The sequence below is a fragment of the Chelonia mydas genome, chromosome 6 (assembly GCF_015237465.2).
Source record: "Chelonia mydas isolate rCheMyd1 chromosome 6, rCheMyd1.pri.v2, whole genome shotgun sequence".
In the NCBI taxonomy this organism is placed as follows: domain Eukaryota; kingdom Metazoa; phylum Chordata; order Testudines; family Cheloniidae; genus Chelonia; species Chelonia mydas.
In genome coordinates, this window is record NC_051246.2 from 91,661,392 (window position 1) to 91,676,809 (window position 15,418).

The 15,418-nt window shown below is 50.1% G+C and overlaps 1 protein-coding gene across 6 annotated transcripts in view; it reads left to right on the forward strand.

The window, feature by feature from the left end:
- The window catches only part of IFT43 (intraflagellar transport 43), a 75,264-nt gene extending 64,500 nt beyond the window's left edge, over positions 1-10,764 (forward strand). For all 6 annotated transcript variants that reach the window (XM_037900728.2, XM_043549821.1, XM_043549822.1 and 3 more), the window contains 4 exons: positions 6,519-6,591; positions 8,036-8,111; positions 9,526-9,588; positions 10,402-10,764. In XM_037900728.2, the coding sequence (XP_037756656.1) occupies positions 6,519-6,591; positions 8,036-8,111; positions 9,526-9,588; positions 10,402-10,521 (332 nt within the window). In that variant the 3' untranslated portion in view covers positions 10,522-10,764. The remainder of the gene's footprint in view (positions 1-6,518; positions 6,592-8,035; positions 8,112-9,525; positions 9,589-10,401) is intronic.
- Positions 10,765-15,418: the final 4,654 nt, after the last annotated feature.

The window sequence follows — 15,418 nt, forward strand, 5'->3', positions numbered from 1 at the left end:
GTGGCTAGCTCCAAACAGCCATCTCGCCAAGGCCTGGGCTGACCCAGGCTCTGCTGCAGATGGGCCAGCGCTGTCTCCTCTGGCCGGGGAAGGGGAGCTGGGGGAGCCTGTGGCGATGCGGAGTGGACATGAGGCAGGAGCAGTGCCATTTGGAGCTGTGGGAGGCTGCACAGCACTGACAGGAGGCAGGAGGAGGAAGCTGCTCAAGAAGGCCCGGTCTTGAGCCCCAAACTCTTCAGGTGGGGCTGTCTCTCCAGCTCCTGAATATTCATCTCAGCCTGGGCTGCAAAAAGGGTAGAGCTAGAAATAGCCAACTGCTGCGTTCCAACACTATAGTAGCAGTGCTACAGATGGAGCCAGGAGCAGCCTGATTGCTCTAGCCCCTGGCATGCCTGCTTCATTCAGATGCCAACTGGGTGAAGAATCTCCAGAGAGCGGAGCCATTCAGCTCCCCAGCTCCAGGGAACAGGGGCCCCTGGAGCAGCCTTCTGGCAAGCCATAGGCCTTTAAAGGGACACTACACTAAGGGCTTGACTACACTTGCGAGTTACAGCGCAATAAAGGAGCCCCAGGCACACTAGCTCACTACCTGTCCACACTGGCAAGGCACGTAGAGCGCTCCGACTCCGCGGCTACAGCGCTGCTGGTACTCTACCTCGGTGAGTGGCATAACATTGGCTGCGCCCCTGCTGGAGTGCCGTGGCGCCAGCGTGGACGCCCTGGTCCTATAGTGCGCTCTGATCGGCCTCCAGAAGTGTCCCACAATGCCTGTTCTAGCCACTCTGGTAATCACTTTGAACTCTACTCCCCTGCCTCAGGTGACCAACCGTCAGACCCGCCCTTTAAATTCTCTGGGAATTTTGAAAATCCCCTTCCTGTTTGCTCAGCAAGGGGTGGAGTGCTCTCAGCGAATCTTTCCAGGTGACCATGCCTCCATGCGCCAGGCGATCCCCGGTCTGGAGCAATAGCGAGGTGCTGGACCTCATCAGTGTTTGGGGGGAGGAAGCTGTCCAGTCCCAGCTGCGCTCCAGCCATAGGAATTACAATACCTTCGGGCAGATATCAAGGGACATGATGGAAAGAGGCCATGACCAGGACGCACTGCAGTGCAGGGTTAAAGTGAAGGAGCTGCGGAATGCCTACTGCAAAGCCCGCGAGGCAAACAGCTGCTCCGGTGCTGCCCCTGCTACCTGCCATTTCTACAAAAAGCTGGACGCAATACTTGGGGGCGACCCCACCTCCACTCCGAGTACCACCATGGACACTTCAGAGCCCAGTTCAACAAGGCAGGAGGAGGAGGAGGAGGAGGAGGAGCAAAGCGGGAGCGAGGGTTATGAGGTGGAGGAAGACACCCCAGTATCCCTAGATGCGTGCAGCCAGGAGCTGTTCTCAAGCCAGGAGGAAGGTAGCCAGTCATGGCAGCCGGTGCTTGGGGAATGACAAACACCAGAGGAGGTTCCCGGTAAGCGGCTTTTATTTTAGGAAGGAAGTTATTCGGTGTGGGCTCTTGGGGTGAGGAGGGTTAGGGTTGCATGCATGCCTAGATGCGGAATAGGGCATTGATGTGCTCTCTCACGTTGCAGTAATTGGCCTCAGTGATCTCTTCAAAGGTCTCAGCCAGAACTTGGGCAATGCGCTTGCGCAGGTTTCTCGGGAGAGCCACTGTGTTCCTTGTCCCAGTAAGGCTAACCTGTCCACGCCACTGTGCTGTGAGGGGCAGGGGGACCATTGCTGCACACAGACAAGCTGCATATGGGCCAGGACGGAATCTGCATTACAGTAGAAGACCCTCCCTAGCTTCCTAGGTCACCCTCAGCAGCGAGAGATCTTCCAGGATGAACTCCTGTGGAAAATGTGCGGACAGTGTTCAGGATGGGGGCCCCCTGCCACTGTTTGCTCTGCCCAAGGCACAGAAACCCAGAGGACAGTGAAACAATCAGTCACGCTTGACCCTGTGCTTACCATTTTGGGGCTCCTGTGGATTAAGTGCACTCGTTTTGGGACGGGCAAATTATGCTATTGTGTAGACTGTGCTTGCCCTTAAGTACAGGGGAATGATTGCTCTGTCTGGTGTGAACAATGCTGTCTCTGTTAACTGTTGCATTTTGCCTTTACAGGTGCAACCTTGAGATCTCAGCGGTCCGTGTTATCACTGGCCGAAAGACTCCAAAGAATCAGAAAGAGGCCACGCAGAAGCAAGGAAGACATGTTGCATGAAGTAATGTAGCATTCAAGTAATGAAAATTGAAAAGTGCAGGAGTGGCGGGACAGTGAAAGGAGGATCCGCCAGCAGAATGAGAAGTGCTGGCACAAAAGTGTGGTGCTCCGGCAGCAAAATACGGATCAGCTGATAAGCATAATGGCGCGCCAAGCTGACTCAATCCAGGCGCTCATAGCCATGCAGGCAGAGCACTACCGCGCCCGCCCCCCCCGCAGCCCTTGTCCCAAAACTCTTTCCCTCGTGCCCCCATGTCACCTCCAACCCACTTTCCCCAACATCCAGGTTCTTACCACCACCAGCTGCCTCCAGCACCTGTAGCTTCACCACCCAGCCCTGAAAACTACAACCCTTACCCTCTGCACTCAACCCCCGATCACCAGGCAGTATAGCCATCCTGAAGTGCAGCACTCATTGCACAGCACTCCAGACAGGAAGGCTGAGTATGATAAACAGGACATATGCAAATCTGTGATTGTACCATTCCCCACCCCACCACCTTGCCCTTTCTGTTTCCCAAACAGTTGTGTTTCTTTTCAATAAATGGATTTATTGGCTTTGAAAACATTCTTTATTATTGCATAAAGTAAAAGATAGCTTAGCCCAGGAAAGAAACAGGCACTGCAAGTCAGCGTAGCAAAAACAGATTCCTACTAACATTGGAACCACTGCACTTCACTCCCGTGCAGGGCACCAGACATTACTGGTGGCTTTCAGCCTCAAATTGCTCCCTCAAGGCATCCCTAATCCTTGCAGCCCCGCGCTGGGCCCCTCTAATAGCCCTGCTCTCTGGCTGTTCAAATTCAGCCTCCAGGTGTTGAACCTCTGAGTTCCATGCCTGAGTGAATCGTTCACCCTTCCCTTCACAAATGTTATGGAGGGTACAGCACGCAGATATAACAGCGGGATGCTGTCATCGGCCAGGTCCAGCTTCCCATACAGAGAGCGCCAGCAGCCTTTAAACGGCCAAAAGCACACTCCACAGTCATTCTGCACCGGCTCAGTCTGTTGTTGAACGGCTCCTTGCTGCTGTCAAGGCTCCCTGTGTAGGGTTTCATGAGCCACAGCATTAAAGGCTAAGCGGGGTCTCCAAGGATCACGATGGGCATTTCGAGTTCCCCTACGGTGATCTGTGGGCTTGTGGCTTCTGGGTCTGGGGAAAAAATCCCGGCTTGCAGCTTCGTGAACAGGCCAGTGTTCCAAAAGATGCGTGCGTCATGCACCTTTCCGGGCCAGCCTGTGTTAATGTCCACGAAGCACCCACGGTGATCCACAAGCGTCTGGAGAACCATAGAGAAATACCCCTTCCGATTAACTTGGAGGCTAGGTGGGCTGGTGCCAGAATTGGAATATGTGTGCCATCTGTTGCCCCTCCGCAGTTAGGGAAACCCATTTGTGGAAAGCCATCTACAACGTCATGCACGTTACCCAGAGTCACGGTTCTTCTGAGCAGGATGCGATTAATGGCCCTACAAACTTGCATCAACACAATTCCAACGGTCGACTTCCCCACTCCAAACTGGTTAGCGACCGATCAGTAGCTGTCTGGAGTTGCCAGCTTCCAGATTGCAATAGCCACCCGCTTCTCCACTGTCAGGGCAGCTCTCAATCTCGTGCCCTTGCGCCGCAGGGTGGGGGCGAGCGCCTCACACAGTCCCATGAAAGTGGCTTTTCTCATCTGAAAGTTCTGCAGCCGCTGCTCGTCATCCCCGACTTGCATGACGATGTGATCCCACCACTCAGTGCTTGTTTCCCGAGCCCAAAAGCGGCGTTCCAAGGTGGTGAGCATGTCCGTGAATGCCACAAGCAAACTCGTGTTGTATGCGTTACTCTAGTCGATATCATCGTCAGAGCCCTCACTGTCACTTTGGATCATAAGGAATAATTCAACTGCCAAACGTGACGTGCTGGCGAGACTCATCAGCATACTCCTCAGCAGTTTGGGCTCCATTCCCACAGACCGAGAGGGAAGACAGAGTGCACAGTACAAAAAACGTTGAAAAATGGCGCCAAATGTGGACGGAAGCACAGGGATTGCTGGGATGCAAACCGATGCATCACGGGGCATTGGGACAGGACCCAGAATGCCCCGCACCTCCACCCCCTTCCCACAAGCCACAGCACCAGAATGGGAAGAGGTGCTCTGTGGGATAGCTGCCATTAATGCACCGCTCTCAGTGCTGCTGCAAGTGCCGCAAATGTGGCCACGCCAGAGCACTTGTTCCGATCAGTGTGGACAGACTGCAGCACTTTCCCTACTGCGCTCTCCGAAGGCGGGTTTAACTCAAAGCGCTCTACATCTGCAAGTGTAGCCATGCCCTAAAGCCCGGTCTACACTACCGCGATAAATCGATCTAATTATGCAACTTCAGTTACGTGAATAACATAACTGAAGTCGATGTAGTTAGATCCCCTTTGGCGGTGGCTACACTGCGCTGTGTTGATGGGAGACGTTCTCCCATCGACTTCCCTTATGCTTCTCAGGGAGGTGGAGTACAGAAATTGATGGGAGAGTGCTCTCCCGTCGATTTAGCATGTCTTCACCAGACCCGCTAAATCGACACTCGCTGCATGTCTACACTTACTGGTAGATCGACACTGCTGCAGTCGATGCAGCGAGTGTCAATTTAGCAGGTCTGGTGAAGACATGCGAAATCAATGGGAGAACATGTTTTGCTCCTATACCCACCTTCCCCCACCTGCTCACTCCTTATATCCCCAGGAATCTGCCTCAGAGAAAGGCAGCTCACCTTCTCTAAGGAGCATTTGTTTGCACCCAGGCTTTTCGGCACCCCTTCTCTGTCCCTCTTCCTTTCTCCTTTCCCTTCCCTCCCAGCTGGAGTAGCTGTGACCCTAGTCCAGGGAGTGGGCTGGAGACAGACCCATAGGATAGGCCAGCTTCAGCAGACTCACATTCAAAATCATAAATAGGTTCCAACTCACTGTGTCTGCCAGGTCACCTTGGGATTATTTCTTACCTGAGTTTATATAAAGCTAGGTGAACACTGCAGTAGACTGTCTGCAACAGGAAGTTTTCTATGCTGTTCAACCTGACCTCCTCTCTTTTGGCCCCTTCCCCATTTCACCTCCAGCAGTGCAGTCTAGGTGTGGTCAGTGCTGGAGCACTTCAGTGAGGTTCATACCTCAAGCTCTCTTGTCTGGATTCTGGGCTCCTGGGAGCAGGGAGGGTCTAGTACAGGGCTGAACATACTGACAGCCCTTAACTAACTACTGTTGGCTAGGCATCTGGCAACTCTGGTATACTTTGCCCTCTGTTCAAATTATTTTGGGCTGAGCGCATCTCTCTACCTGATTGTGGGGTGCATCTCATGGCTGGGCCTGCAACAGGATGCACCATAGTCACTGGCATCCTGGGCTACAACCAAACAAAACCTTGTCCACCTGTGTTTTGCTGTCATGTCCTTGCCCTCGCTGGGCATGGGAGCCCCTCCTGATGAAATAGAGAGACTACATCCAACATGCTGACCAGCCTCCTTTGCAAACACCCTGAGCCCAGACTTCAATGGGAGATGGGATCTGGGGAGAGAGAGTACTGGAAATGCTCAAAAGAAGGACAGAGAAACCCAGGGAAGAGCCTGAAAGTGGTTACAGATGAAGGGTTAATTGCTTCTGAGAGAGAGAAGGGGACAAACGCCAGAGAAGTCAAGCTCCAGGGATCAGAACGAGATTTGCAGCTGCAGCATGAGACACATCCAGAGAATTTTGCCCTTTGGGAGGGGGAATCCACTGTGAAACTTCTTTATTTTTGGCATTTGGGGCTTCATTAAACATTTTCCCCCTTAATTTAAATGACAGTTTTCTGAGGGAAATCTGATATTTTTCATCTCTAATAAAATGTGAACCTGAGCTGGACAAATAGTGATTCTTGTGTGAAGGGAATTCTTGCCCTGCTTATGGGATGATGGCAAGCATGCAGCAGGTCCGTGTTTGAGGCTTGCAGCAGCCAGCAAGAACTCAAACCTCATAAGGTTCAAGGTTATTCCAAAGGGAGAATCCATGACCATTGAGCAAGTCCTAATGCAGCACAAATTTGCTTCCCTCTTTGGATTTATCTTGCCTCCAGGTTTCAGAGCTTTATTGGCTTGTTTTATTATTAAACTATATGCTTTTTTCATCATTGCAAATAACCTGCCATTGTTTTCCTGTCATGAGGACTGTGAATGCATTCATACCCCATGTAGCATGGGAGGGTGGGATTTCTGACTTCTCTCTCTCCCAAGTGGGAGGAAAACTCAGTATTCCGTTGTCTTCATGCTGCTTCCGCCTCTTCCTGTTGCAGATATTCCAGTGATCCCGGACTTGGAGGAAGTACAGGAAGAAGATCTTGCCATGCAAGTGGCAGCTCCACCCAGGTAACAGCACAGCCACAAGTCTAGAGTCACTGCCCATAGCTGGGGATCAGCAGTGAGAAATGGCTGCTGAAATTAAATCCTGCATTACCTTGTGTTCTGCAGAGATCAGTGGCTGTCCCATTCAGTAGGATTTGATGCCATGTATTATGATAGTGAGTCTCCAGGATAGTAAGGCTCCAGTGTGTTGTTTCCAAATACACAGAGAAAGTAATTACAGCATATTCTATATACATACAAAAATATTTAAAAAGAACATGATTGATATTGCAACGTGAAACCTTCAGAAGTTAGGAAATGCCCAATTTAAGGTTGCCTGTGCAACTTTGTGCATATGTATTATCACACACACTTTACTTACATGATCATAAATTATTTCCCCCCATGTGATGTCTGCCTCATTCAAGTACCTAGTTAATCTGTATAGTGCAAATCCTATTGGTTAAAAGTGCTAGTCAAAGTAGTTTTGGATTTATCTCAAAGGTGACCAGCAAAGGGAAAAAATTAACCTTTTTTTTTTTTTTTTCATTTTATCTTAGAAGTATCAGGAAATGGCAAGTCTGCTCTTTCCTGTTTTGTTGAAGTGATTTCTTGGATAATATGGACTGGGAGCTTTTATGGCCCTTAATTGTACAGAAAGGGTGCCTGAATCCTGAACAAAGATACCTTTTCTCCCAAATGTTTATTGGGTATTGAAATTAAATAGCTGTTACCGAAAACAAATTCAAAACACTTTTAACAGTTTGACTAAAAATCACTTTGTTTCTCAATCATATTTTACTTCCTTGTTTTCTATCATGTTATGATCCTATCAGTTCTCTGAACATCCATGGAGTCTTCCAGAGTAGAAAAGACCCACATTTCTCATGTAAGACAACAAGCAGAAATAAAATTGCTACAGGTCTTCTTTATATTGTGACATCACACAGAAGGAAAAGAGAGCACGATACCCTTCCTTCTCCTTTTTTTCTTTGCAATTCACCTTTTAAAAAACTGTATTTCATAACTATGACTTTAAAGCAGCCATGAAAACTCAGAGACCCCCCTAGGACACTGGAAGCTGCATGGTAGGGCTGGTTAGGAGCCAGGAGGTGGAACAATCAGACAGCTTTTCTCCTAAACAGCTAATCCAATATTTGCTGTTAGGCTTCCTACAACTACAGCATCTACCACTCGGAGGATGGCAGGTTCTGGGGCTTCCCTCACATTCATGGTCCATTAAATAATAATACTCCATGTCTAAATCATTGTTCTATCTGGTATAGAAACAGCACTCAAGAGGCTTGTGCCCAGAATCCTCTCCACCCATGTATTTCTTTTCTCTTGGGAGACATGGGCACTCAAGTTGGATGCTCCCAGACTCCCATCCATGTGTCACTGCTCCCTAGAGGAGCATGTGCTGTTCCCACACTTACCTAGTTTTGTTTCTTACCCCTCCCTCTTGCAGTATCCAGGTGAACAGAGTGCTGACATTCCGTGACCTGGACAATGACCTCATGAAGTATGCTGCCTTCCAAACCTTGGTGAGTGGGTGCCTTTATGTAGTGGCCAGCATAACCCCCTCTGCACCTCCCTCATGTCCTCCTCCAGAAAAACAGAGACACTTGGGTACAGTGCCCATTGCTCTGGTGGAGCCCCTACTGTGCCTCTGACACTGGATACAAACGTCTCCGTGGCACCTTTGCTTGGAGTCCACTTGGAAATCGTACTCCGATGGCCATTTATTTACACAGTCAGAACATCCTTGAGTTTTCCCTCAAGTTTTCTGTTGGTCCAGTAAAAGATATTATTTCACCCACCTTGTCTCTCTAACATCCTGGGACCAACACGGCTCCAGCAATACTGCATATGTCCCTAGAACACATTTCCTACCCATGTTTCACCATGCTCTGCCCCTTTCTCTGATCCTGGGACACACACAGGACTGCTCCTCCTCCCTCAGCTAGGGTCATCCATGGTGCTGTCCTTTCGTGTGGTGCCTGTGGCACATGTAACCCTGCCCCTAGTGTCTGAGTTGCTGGCTTTGGGTATAGGAGTTCTTCATGCTGCTGTAGCCCAAAGAGTCTTTTTCAAGCAGGAAGGAAGTTTCCAAAGCTGTTCCTGAGAGGCACAAACCCAAATGGTGACAGGCCATGATTTCCTGTCTCCTTGGGGAGTGCCATATTGCCAGCCCTAAGAATCCAACCCCAAAATCATGAGGTTTTTTAATTATGACATTGTTTTTGGTCTGGCTGCTGGTTTTTGAACTCCCCCTTCTCGCCCTGCAGTGTTTGTGTGACACAGACACAAAATGCGTACACACAGAAGTGCAGGTCCTGACTCCCTTGTGCATCTGCTGGGCAATACTCCCCTCTCGTCCCCTCCAGCTACACTCACTGGTTCACACAGCCCCTTTGCTGTGTCCCAGCAGCCTCCCCTGGCTGGTGCCTGTAGCTGGCACCTGTCTCCAGTCAGCAGCGGAGTGGGCTTCCCCAGACTCTTAATTTAATTTAACTCTCCCAGGCTGCTTTGGAGGATGGTGGGAGGTTTTGTTGTTTCTGGGCTCTGCCCCACTCAGAGCTCATGGGGTCCCACAGAGGTGCAGGCAGCTGCTATGGGATGTCTGCAGGCTAGCTCCCTAGAGTGGCTGAAGGGAGAAACTGCAGCCAGCTCAGGTAAAATTCCTGCACCCCCAATTCAGCCAGAAATCACAGCAGTTGTGATTGCACTGTGAGTGTTGCAACACTGGGATTGGTCTCACATGCTCCTTCCCCTCCCTCTGAGCTGTCCACATCCAGTCACCATGTGCTACTCCTGTCCCATAAGAAGCCATTTGTCCCCAAGGAGGCAAGAATGCAGCTGTCACCAGCAACATCCTGTTCCTGGCTAAGGTGCGGAGTCCCTTTTCTCTGTGCCTGATCTGTTGGAGTAAGTCTGTGACCTGCTGTGTGTTCACAGGATGGAGAGATTGACCTGAAGCTTCTCACCAAGGTTCTGGCCCCAGAACAGGAAGTACGAGAGGTGAGCCCGTCTTGAGGCAGAAACTAGTAGAGCTGCTTGCGTGGGCCTGCAAGGTCCTCAGTCAGGCTGTACATGGCCTTATTAATGGGGGAGGGGGACAGACTTGTCTCAGTTGGATAAAGTCTGAAGGGATTTTGGATTTTAGAGGTTTCTGGGGCCCAGAATGTGATACTCTTAGTGTGCCAGAGCTTGTAGCACTGCTTCCAACTGGGCCCTCCTGTGCAAAAGAGCTGACAAAGGAATTATTGGGGACTGTCTCTGACCTGGGCTCGGGGCTCCTGACACACTCAACGTTCTATTAAATTCTGCATCTAAGAGCCACTGCTAGCTCCAGCTCCACTGAGGGGCAAAGACAGACAGGAGAACAGGGGGAGCCCAAGTCTGGAACAACAGGTCAGGACAGAGGAGCACCAGCAGAACTGGGGGAAGCCCAGGACTGAAATGGCAGGGTTTCTGCACGTTAGGACTGAGCTGCATTGGCAGAGTTGTGTAGGGGTGGAGATTTCACAGACCCTCTCTGCACTGTGCCTGGTTCAATCTATAACTTGCTTTTTTGGTGAATTTTAAAAACACAACCTGACTTGTCAAAATCTATAAATTGTGGCAGGGATTGAAACCACCTTTTTCCTGGGATTTCTAGTGCTCCTAATGGAATCTAGGGCCCTGCCCTAATGCCCCCTCTATGCGCATAGTGGTAGATCTCTGAGGCTGTTACAGCGTCTCTCTAGGGCGGCTCGCCTGGCCAGCCTGGCCATTTAGCAGCATTCAGGGACCTGTAGCAATTCAGAATTTTTTTTTCTTTTCTCTTGGTAGGAGGATGTCTGCTGGGACTGGGACCATCTGTACATGGAGGTGTCTTCAGAACTCGTGACTGAGTGGGACCTGGGACAGTCTGAGAGAGATGAGCCCTTGGGTCAGCCCAAGAACATCTGAGCTCTGGCCAGCTCAGCACACAGGCTCAGACAGCTACAAATAGTTAGCACTAGTTGTTTTTTTTTTTTTTTTATCAACTCTTGTATTTGAGAAAATATTCCAGATCTGAAAGTAAAGGAGGTGGGAGCATGACAGGAGAGTGGGCTCGACTCCCAGGTATTTTGTAACAAGAATATTTATTTGTTCTCAAAATGCCACACTGAATAATTTCAAATACAAAAAAGCATTTATGTTTAAACAATCGCTTCCATTTCGCTAGCTCTTCATCCCAAGATGTTTTACAAGTTACTGTAGAGATCTTGTCTGCTGCTGCTGCAGTGCACCCTGTTCTGGAGTGGAAACATGGCAGCTGTTTAACAGCCACACTGCACAAAGGGTAGGACAGGAAATTAAGAAGAACGTGGCTTCCTCTTGAGGCTGCAAAGGGAGTTTAAGTTGAATTTGCCCAGGACACTGAGGTTACCATCCTTCTCTCACAACAGATGCCACTAGTGGTCCAGACCTCAGTTTTATATCCCATCCAGAGGTAATACCTCCAGCAACCCACTGTCCTTTAGCCCTGTGCTTGGAATAATAGCTCTTTATTGAGTCAGAGGGAAGAGCACCACCTACTAAACTGTCAGCATTACTTCTTGCAGCATCTGCTTTTTTCCCCCGTGGTCTCCCAGGGCTAACCCTACTTAGCTTGTCAACACAGAGGAAAGCATAGTGTGAGCTGAGATGGTTTAAGATGATAGGTATCTTGTAAAGAAAATGCTGTTTATACCACACATGTGAAAGTGCCAGGCCTGCTGCTGTGATACATACACCCTGCTTGGTATTTCTTTAGTACCTGGCATCTCTCTTTCAGTGCTACCTAGAAAAATCCAGTTAGCTATTTTTAATGCATCCATCCCCATAGTATCAGTGGTCATTGTTTGCAGGGAGCTAGTTACCCTCTAGAGCTTTGTGCTGCTGGAGCTTTTGACAGTGATCTCTCCCATGTGGAGCAAGTGTAAACACTCTTCTGTGTGGTGCAGATGGCTGGGGGAGGATGCTGCTGCTGGCTTTGTTAGCAGGCTTTGTGCTTGGATAGTATATCTTCATCGTGCTCTATTCTTACTGCTGTGCTAAGAGCACAACAGGTCCAGTTACCCCTCTGCATGCAGCATATGCTAAATCATAACATCAGGGCCCACTGAGAGATGGTGCTGGAAGCAAAAGAGGAGCAGGATTGAGCCCTGCACCATGGCCTTAGGTGTGAAGGGCATGGTGGTATCTTGGAAAATGGTGCTACTGCACCACAGGCTTGGGGTGGGAATAGCAGAATGGCTGATTCCTGAAAAATGAAGCTGGGATAAATGCTTCACTGGGCAGAGTCTTTTTCCAGCTATCGGTGGTGGTTGCAATAAAATGGATCCTCAGAACCCTTGGGGCTTCAAAACTCTTCATGTGTGTAATTGGGGAGACCTCCATACACACTCTGATGGTGATTCCAATGTGTGGAGGAGCCACTGGGCTTTAGGAAACTGAAGTATTAACCTACATAGAAATTGCTCCCCCTGCACTGCTGGCGCACACACAACTGCAATATCCACCCACACTCAGGCTTTGAGGCCAGCTTCCAAAATCTCTGCCCCTTCTCACAGACTCACTCAAACTCAGGGAGATGTTAATTTTTTTAATCAAGAAGTCTCACAAATGACTGAGAAATTGGGGTGGGGGAAGGGAGGGAGATTGGGAGTGCCCATATGCACACAACAGGCAAATGTTTGGAGGATGAGGCCAAACTCTTTGCTAGAGCGGAGAAGCCTGTTTTGTATGAGCTGTTCCTCACCGAGACTTCCGAGCTGTTCCTCACCGAGACTTCCCAGCTGTACCACCTTCTCTCTCTGTGTTTCAATGAGGCCCACACAGGCTTGTTGGCCAGAGAGAACACAGGGTGCTTCCCACATCTCACTGGAAAACTTTGCTTTAAAATTCAGCAAAACAAAGCAGCTCAGAAGATCAGATATACACCTTGGAAGATGGAGGGGGAAGACCTGCCTCCCTCCCCCAGAGATTTAAACACAGAGAAGAGTGTCTTTCCTTTTAATTATAAGGTATAGGACTTACTGGTTTTGGGGTCCCCTCTCCTGTCCATGTAAGAGCAGACTCTAGCGTACACCACTCCTCTGCTGAGCTGATAGCCCACTGCTGCTATCTGCCATCCCTGGATCCCAGCATCTCTGAAACCTGAAGGATACGTATCTATACCTCAGCCCTGGGAATGAAAAGGGAAGGTTCCAGAATGGACTCAACGCACGCATCCCAGTGCCCTCCACTGAGGCATATGTCTCTGCAACATACAGACTGCTGTACTCCCCGAAGTTGTCCCCCTGTGTCTCCAACCCTAAACTGCTGTAGCAGAAAAACAACCCAAACTGAAAGACAAAAATGATGAAGGGGGGGAAGGGAGGGGAGAACAAGCACTGCAAGGGAGTGGACATGCTGTGTTGCTGATACCTTCCACAGCTGGAAGACTGGGCCTCAGATCTTCAGACACTGTCACAAAGAACTGTGGGTCTCCCCTCCTAGTAGTTTGTTGTCCACATCACAAAACCACTCCACAGTTTGTGATGGTTGGAGTAGCTAAAATTGCCCCAAGACTAGGGCACATAGGCAGGAAGAACTGTGAATCTGAATTACCTGGTTGCGTGGGGTGAAGCTAGGCCTGCAATATTAGGTTATTATGCTTTTCTGGGGGGATGGGACCAACATCACAAGGACTGATAAGGATTTCTGAGGGTTTTGTGCTTCTGCCATATGCAAGGGCGTGAAGCAGCTGCCCAGCAGGCACAGGTCTGGCTTGCTTGGTGCAGAGGTTTTTCTCTCTCTCTCTCGCTCCCTCCCACCGCAGGGGAGCACTCCCCTGACTTCAGAGTGAGAGACTGAAAGTTGCACCCAAAGCTGTATCCCCTGTGTGGTTCCCATGTTGAGTGACTGAGGACAAGCCTTTCATTTTGCTGACTATGTTGTTCCTGTGTAATATGGACCCTGCGCTCACTCGGTGCAGGCATCATTTTAGGTGGGGGGGGGGAGGCACATCTCCCTCCCAGGCTGAAGGCCGGGTGGGAGAGCCAGTGCTATGTTTTTCCCTCAGAATGTTCAGCCCCCAGTACTCAGTGAGGGCTGCGGTGCAGACGCTGGCCTAGAGGTTGCTCTGATCTTTCTGGGCTGGCAGCATCCGGCTTGCCAGTTCAACTCCCAGGCCAAAAAATGGGGAGCCAAGCTGGTCTGCGAGGAGCTGACAGGCCTCCAGAGAAGAGCCAGGCCTGAGAAGATGTCAGGTGGGGAGGAGAGGAACTGGGAGACACTGGCTAAAGGGGGCAGAGGGAGCACTGGGGGGCTCTGGAGGGGAGAATGGGTGGTCTGGGTGAGGAGGTTTGGGGACAGAGGGAAAAGAAAAGGTCCCTCTGGAAGGGGAGAGGAGGATGTTTGGGAAGGAGGGACAAGGGGGCGGGGAGGAGACTCAGGGCATTTCAAAGGTTAGAGGAAGGGAGACTTTGAGGGGGGAAGTTTCGGGGGGCGGGGGGTTGGAGAGGGTCCAGGGAGACTGGGTTACTTGGGGTGAGGAAGAGAGTGAGGCAGGACTGGGCTGGGGGTGAGGGCAGCTGGAGAGAGCCTGGAGAAGGGAAAGGCAGGCCAGGAGCGAGGTGCAGGAGGGAGGGGAGAGGTTTGGAGACCAGGTGGGAGAGTGAGGGATGGGAGGAGGGTGAACATTTTGGGAGAAGTGGGAGAGAGAGATGGGAGTTTGGAGGACTGGGAGGGTCTCACTGGAGAGGTAGGAAAGATGGGAAGGGACGAGCGTGTGAAGGGAAAGAATTAAGGGGTTTACAGGAAGGGAGCAGAAAGGTGTTTGGAGTCAGAGTGAGGAATTCAGAAGTGTGCTGTAGCCACTTTATGCTAGCAGAGCTGTGTGCACCAGCCTGAAGTTGGCCCTGTGGAATTCCCTCAGAGGAGGGAGCCTCCCTGGGAGGTACAGAGCTGTCTGCTCACTCCCCAGAGCCTCTGACACAGGAGTTCTGGGGTTAGAGGGGTGTGGCCAGGGCCATCCTATGCCCTGGCTATTCCCTGGCTGCTGACTGGCCCATAGGAGTCCTGGATAGCTGGGTACAGTTTTACTGTACAGCATGTTTGAAAAGTCATAGATTCACATATCTTAAGGCAAGAAGAGACAACCGTGCTCATTGACCGCCTGCATAATACAGGCCTGCTGGAGCCCAGTGATGGGTGGTTGAGCTGGAGCATGTCTTGTACAATCTTGATTCAAAGACTGCTAGTGGTGGAGAACCTACCACATCCCTAGGTAAGTTATTCCAATCGTTAAGTATCCACAATGTTACTAATTTTTGCTTTATTTCATGTTTGAATTTTTCTAGCTTCAGCCTCCAACCATTGGATCTTGTTATGCCTTTGTCTGCCTGAGTAAAAGCATGTCTGATATCCCCTCCCTGTTTTAGATATTTATACAGTATAGGCTGTGATCAAGTTGTCCTTTTACCCTCCTTCAGTGAGCCAAATAGATTGAGCCCTGTTTTCATACCCCTCTGATTCCTTTCCGCAGTTGGAAAGGGAGCTGGGATTGTCTGACCACAGTCCTTCAGTCAGCATGTTGTTTCTGTCTTTCACAATCCTATTTTGGTTGCATTGCAACACCTGAAATGTGACTGAGAACTGCTGCTTCTTCTTCCACAGGGGCGGTGCTGTCATAGGATGAACTGCTCATTACTGTATTAAGACAAGTGGAAATAATGCAGTGTGTTTGCAGGCCAGGGCTGGCCAGTTCTTGGCTGGACTGGAATGTACCCAGGTATGCTGGCTGGGACAGAGCTGCATTGTGAGCTCTGATTTGTAAAACACTCTGTGAAAAGTATCT